Source organism: Sphaeroforma arctica (assembly GCF_001186125.1).
Source record: "Sphaeroforma arctica JP610 unplaced genomic scaffold supercont1.480, whole genome shotgun sequence".
Taxonomy (NCBI): domain Eukaryota; class Ichthyosporea; order Ichthyophonida; genus Sphaeroforma; species Sphaeroforma arctica.
The window spans coordinates 35,676-41,620 of record NW_014040078.1 but is presented as its reverse complement, the minus strand read 5'-3'; the positions used below and the strand labels follow the sequence as shown (position 1 = coordinate 41,620).

At 40.1% G+C, this 5,945-nt stretch overlaps 3 protein-coding genes across 4 annotated transcripts in view; all 3 read left to right on the top strand.

The window, feature by feature from the left end:
- Positions 1–331: 331 nt before the first annotated feature.
- SARC_06628 (hypothetical protein) lies at positions 332–2,450 on the top strand. The gene is made up of 4 exons (XM_014299462.1): positions 332–421; positions 829–922; positions 1,326–1,394; positions 1,786–2,450. Exons 1-4 carry the CDS (start codon positions 384–386, stop codon positions 1,996–1,998), a joined length of 414 nt encoding a protein of 137 aa, XP_014154937.1. The 5' UTR covers positions 332–383; the 3' UTR covers positions 1,999–2,450.
- Positions 2,451–2,666: 216 nt separating this feature from the next.
- Positions 2,667–4,866, top strand: SARC_06627 (hypothetical protein). Its single transcript, XM_014299461.1, has 2 exons — positions 2,667–3,740; positions 4,513–4,866. The coding sequence occupies exons 1-2, from the start codon at positions 2,719–2,721 to the stop codon at positions 4,787–4,789; spliced, it is 1,299 nt and encodes a 432-aa protein (XP_014154936.1). The 5' UTR covers positions 2,667–2,718; the 3' UTR covers positions 4,790–4,866.
- A 393-nt stretch (positions 4,867–5,259) lies between these two features.
- Positions 5,260–5,945, top strand: part of SARC_06626 — a 6,613-nt gene continuing 5,927 nt past the window's right edge. For both annotated transcript variants that reach the window (XM_014299459.1, XM_014299460.1), the window contains exon 1: positions 5,260–5,458. In XM_014299459.1, coding sequence (XP_014154934.1) covers positions 5,392–5,458 — 67 coding nt within the window. In that variant the 5' untranslated portion in view covers positions 5,260–5,391. The remainder of the gene's footprint in view (positions 5,459–5,945) is intronic.

Below are 5,945 nucleotides of genomic sequence, written 5' to 3'. Positions count from 1 at the left end.
GTGTGTGTGTTTGTGTGTGTTTTTGATGGTGTTTGTGTGGGTGTTTTGTGTGTTTGAGAGAGTTTTGCATAAAGACATACACACTAACGTATATGCATATATTCTTTTAGGATAGTTTAACAAGGAGTGAGAATATGTGTGCTTTCAATACGGAGTTTGTGTGCCCTTATCGTTTGAAGAGTTTCATTTGCCAGTTTTATCATGTGGTTGTCAGGATTTTTACACATCTCTCACCGCCACGCCTTGTGTCGCATTTATCATGGTTTTGCATACCACATTGAATTTGTAGATTCATTTCGAAGTCATTAATAGTTATTCCGAATCATCACGGACAGGTTGTGTTGAAGTTACAAGGTGACAATCCGAGAGATGTTGCTGAAGCCATGAATACAATCGAAGGCCCATTATGCTTGTTTACAAAGTATGTATCAATGTATCTAACTTATCCCCATATCATATCGTTCCGAAAATGAACATGTGTTTCATATGTAAATACCTATGAAGGCTGAAAGTGTGATTAGTTAAATGACTAGACACTCGTCCTGTAGACCTATTTCTGCTCAAATGTTAACTCCTTTTTGATTTTTTATCTACTCATTCCATTCGTTTTGCGGTGTAACCACTGTTTCAAATAATGATGAAAATTTGCCCCGACCGCCTTGGTTGTAACGAGATTGTAACGATAATTTCTCCGCGGTTAAGCTTAGAGAATGAGACGGAATTGTGCTAGATTTCTTTTTTCTTAATTAGCAGACTTACTTCTTTTCATTGTACACGAACACGTGTGGCTACTCATAACGTACTCACGCACACTCGTGTCACTGACAGCGCCCCGTTCACGATACAAAGGATATGTGAATTGCTATGCGAGCCGGATCGTTATTATAAAGACCCCCTCAAGTTTTTACGAGGGTTTGAGAAGGTGAGCTTACATCGGCGCCCATACTTCTACGTTATTGGTAGTGGATTATATTGAACAAGTTATCAGAATGACTCGTGCATTTCCTTGTGCTCTCGTTTGGTCAGTCGACGATGTTAATGTTCACCACCTGCATATAGCCACATACCTTCGCCATCCCCCCTCAGGGTTCGGGTTAGTTCTAAGTTTTTGTTTCGTATCACGAGGCTTACTTTCCGACGCCGAATCGTACCTTTCATTGATCGGATTTTGCGATACTTAAAGCTATAACGAGAATAGACCTAGAATATTAAGAGGCACACAGGGACAGAAAAAAAAGTTCTTGATGAGGAACTAAATCAAGGGTATTTTATATGCATTCCGACGTAGTTTTCTTTACTCACGTACTATATTACTCCACTCGCAGCTGGTTAGGGTAAACAGTATGGTACCAGTGTCAACAACACCGGACGTCTCTACGTCAGGAATGAGTCAGGTAGCGTTAGTACGAGGTTTACGTGATCGTATCTATACATCACTTGTCTGCGCGATCCTCTTATCGGTGCTTGATACTATTCAGGCCAATTGACTAGACTAGTAGATAGGCGTCGTCACGCTGTACAAGTAGTTCATTTATTCTCAACGCACACTGCAATTTTGTCGCCGAGTCTCAGGAACCCATTCGTTTTCTGCGTGCGTGGTTCCTACGCAGGGGCTATGTGGTCTGCTGCTTTACTTTCGACAATGAGCCTCCTGCGTCTTTAGAAATTAACCTTTTGGTATCATTATAGCAGTCATGCCAATGAAGGTTTTTAAAGTTTGTATACCTATCAAATCATAATAATCTTCAAATGGTAAGTTTTTATTATTCTCACTATTGCATGCAGGTGCCTGAGCAGGGCAACCGCACGCCTGCGGCCGTTTGGGTACCGACGACTGTTACGAATAGTATTACACCAAATGTGGACACACTACTTAGTAATAATACGCTCACACCACTGGCTGATACAACCGCTGTAGACAATAGTACATTTACAGCGGACGCACAATGCGAAATGGCCGTGGTCGATGAAGGTGGACCCAAAGAAATGGAAGAGTGAAGACTTGTATATATTCTGCGCTCTCTTTTTTTATCTAACTCTCGCTATCAACAAAAGTTCTTGAACTCTTCCCCCTATATTGTCGAAGTCCTCTTCTTCATTATTCACGCGAGCTGCATCGTCTTCGAGAACTTACGGACCTTGAATTTTCGAGCTCGACTGTGCTTCCTGTGTGCAAGTGGGTGGGAGAGCACTCTTGGCAGAAATCGGCAGAGAAATATTCCGACACGTACGTGCAAATGATTCGAAGAGCCGTACATTGAGAAAATTATTAACTACCTCATATATTCCCATACAACCCCGGCTTGTGCATATGCAATATCGATAGTAGTGCGTATGAGCTTGTATCGACAGGTCAATTAAAATTCTGACAACAGCCTCTCTTGAGCCTCTATTGAAAAGAAAATAGTAATAAAAAAAAGTATGTATTACGAAGTTGTAAACTTCCCAACCAATGCAACCATAGCCTTCTGAAAATTGAACAATGCAACCTTCAATGTGATTGGGTTTATAATTTAATCAGTCTACAAAGAGCAACTCATATACATATCGCTAAAATTTATATATATATTTTGTTTTTGAAAAATCTTCTCAAGTTCTCATTTATGAATCGACTTTTCGTATTTATGATACATATTCCGCCGAATCGCTCTACAGAACTGCCAATTCTGACCTGCTGCACTTTAATACCACGATAAGTATACAACAACAACAGCTATCATGAAAGTAGTCGCAGCTTTGATAGTTTTGGTATTTGGAAGTTGTATATCATGTGCGACAGGGCATAACTTTCGCGATTATGAAGACCTTATTTTATACGAAGAATGTGACTACGATTTGCAGAAGTTGTGTGGGAATTTACCCCCACCATACACCCACTCTGTGATCTTTCAGGCGCCATGCTTCATCAGCCAAAAAGATAAAGCTTCAATCAATTGTCGGCAATTGTTCGATAAGTATACGAGGCGCAAAAAAAACAACCTATCCAACAAACATATCACATTCCAAAAGAAAAAGTATCTTAATCGATCTCTAGACTATAGCACTTGTACTCAGGAGGCTAGAGGATTTTGTTCAAGACATAAATCCGCTTCCATTCATTTCCTGTTATCATTAGCATGCTTCACATCAAATATTGAGCATCTCTCGGTAGCTTGTAAAAATACCTATGAGATGTATTTGCTCGATGGGAGGTCAAGCAGGACCGGTCACAAGAACGAGCCCATCGAGATGGAGATTACATATCCTATACACAATAGTGCCTCAAAAAGAAAAGAGCTCAACAGTCATGTATATGATTGTGATGATGAGGCTATAAGTATGTGTAAAGGGTTCAAAGTGCAAACTTTGTCGCGCCTATTTACGGCACCATGTTTCACCGACAGATGGTTTCTGGCCTCGGTCAAATGTCAGGCCAGGTATAAAGAATTTATTTCGTACACGGATGGCAAAGTGGTACCTGTCGCGACTTTAACGATTCTCTCGGGTTTACACGAGCACGCAATCACTGTGTGTAACAGAGATAAAACGAGGTACTGTTCAGATATGCCTGTAGATACACAAACAACAAGATCAGTCCTTTTCACTGCCCCATGTTTTGTGGCAAATCGGAATATGTTGTCGCAGCAGTGCCGACGCCTATTCGATAAATATCAGCAGACACACAGCAAACGTGGGGTCTTAGATGCCTGTGAGACTGAGCGCATGACCTTTTGCCCCGAAATCCTATCACCTGAAGCATGGTATGTGCTCGACACGGATGCTTGTGACTTAGGTGGATATTCATACATCTGTATATATTTGTCTGCACTGAAATTTATAGTATTTCTTCCATGAATTGCCACGCAGCTGGTGATAGATCGCGTAGAAAAATAAGGTATTCACACCTACATTGTCCGTGTTTCAGTCATATTAATGGTGTCTGGACACAATCTGGTGACGATGGCAATGAAAGAGAGACTCACTCTGTTCCAAAAACTACGTCCAAAGATTGAGTGCTTCTGTTGGAATGTTTCATACCTTTTTCATATGGGACTCTATCGTATTGGTTAGTCTGAGTATACGTACAGGTTGTATTGTCCACGTATAGTTCGAACGACACATACAGACATCAGATAGTATCAAATTCTCTTGATAACAAATTTATATATTATCTAGCAGTGGCAGACACGAACCTGTTGATTGATCATTATATGTCCTCTACCAATTTGCAAATTTCTGATTTCGTATTTCCCATGGCAGAGTTAGTGGATTGCATACATTATCTACACCGTTAGGTGCATCTGTATAAAAGCCGATCTCTTCACATACATAATTGTGTTTCCGTTCAAAGTCAACAATATATGTGATAACCAGTTCGTTAACGGGGGTTTGACAAAAAAAAAGGCAGGATTGTTGTGAAAGTTGTCCTTAAGCATTCGCATACGCCTTTCCAACGGCAGGAAATGCTACGATTTTGACATGAAGCAAGTTTCCGTAATGATACAAATTTAAAGTTTCTTTTCGTCTTAATAGGTACGAGTCCGACTGTTTCGAATACTCCTATCAGGCATTCAGCACCGTATGTATACAGGCGTTAACCTTATACTGGGAATCCTGTGGGCTAAATGTAGATTTCGAGAAACGACGGAAGGCTCAAGTCCCAGCAGTGCGATATAATGCCATGGAAAATAGGAGAATAACTACGAGCAGGCGTGACTATTGGGTAGTATTTTGCATCTGCCGCATAGCGACTGCCATTGAAAGCTTGTTACGGACACTGGTACGTAGTCTAGTAGACCTACTGGGATGAATATTCCTGCACGAAGGGAAGCAATATATAGAAAACTACGTGGAAACCAATAAATTTATCGGAAGGATATATACAGCAGTACGCCATGGATGTATGTATTTGACAAGTATCTTGCCAGTACGTTGAGCTCGTGAGAATATGGAATAGGTTTGCAACGTGTGGTCGACGTAGTTAATGCGGGCAAATCGGCGAAAAGCACTTTGTATGACATAAATATATACATACGTACATAATAAAAATGCATGTATTTCAATTTTGCCCTTCAATGTACATTTTTAATTGATAAATACATACAAAAACAGAAAAACAAAATAAACAAATTGGTTTAGAAACCCTGAAATGCTTCTCTTCTCTTGTGTTTTTCAAACGATGCTGTTGTTGATTATTCAGGGCTATGGCTTTTGTCTCTTGAAAATGAAATATTTATGTACACAATCACAACAAAGCTCGGCGACATAAATTATGTGTCTCTTGACGTACTTTTCTTAATACACAAAGACTTATTACCATACGAGCACTACATATTTTGATTTATATTATATAAAGTACAGTACACATATACACATACTTATAGCTGTCGAAAAAGTTGTAGACATAAGACCATGTTTTCTAGCTGGGTTGATGCGGCTACTAACGTGGCGGCAGGGCCGTCCGCGGTGGATGATACAGGTATGAAAATGTCTTACAATTGAATGCCGAAGTTTGAAACCACCAAATGAGTAAACAACCTGATTGTGACCGATACTGTTACATAGTCGGCGTTCGATTTTGGTACATACTAGTGGAGAAATTGAAATGAGCTGCTGTGATAAGTGTGTCTTACGATTTGTCACGCTTGTTGTTGGCGAACGCACAAGATCCAGCAGTATACGCCAACCCGCTTGCTATGAGTGTATATCTTAAGGCGCGTGCCTAATTGCTGGATAGAATGTATATAGAGTGAAACACGAGCGTACTTGGCACACAGTTATACAAAAATATTACATAAACAAGAATATGCTCGATAACTTGCTCAAATGATGTATAAGCCATACAGGAAAAGTGAATATATTTGAATTACAGAATTTTATACTAATTGCCATACACACACACACACACACACACACACACACACACACACACACACACACACACAACAACACACACACACACACAC

What these genes read in the sequence shown, in the direction of transcription:
- SARC_06628 (XM_014299462.1), top strand. Translation starts at nt 384, where the DNA reads ATGAATACAATCGAAGGCCCATTATGCTTGTTTACAAA. An exon ending in CCATTATGCTTGTTTACAAA is followed by an intron (nt 422 to 828) that starts GTATGTATCAAT and finishes TGTCACTGACAG; the next exon opens with CGCCCCGTTCACGATACAAA. An exon ending in CTACGTCAGGAATGAGTCAG is followed by an intron (nt 1,395 to 1,785) that starts GTAGCGTTAGTA and finishes TATTGCATGCAG; the next exon opens with GTGCCTGAGCAGGGCAACCG.
- SARC_06627 (XM_014299461.1), top strand. Translation starts at nt 2,719, where the DNA reads ATGAAAGTAGTCGCAGCTTTGATAGTTTTGGTATTTGGAAGTTGTATA. An exon ending in ATCCTATCACCTGAAGCATG is followed by an intron (nt 3,741 to 4,512) that starts GTATGTGCTCGA and finishes TCGTCTTAATAG; the next exon opens with GTACGAGTCCGACTGTTTCG.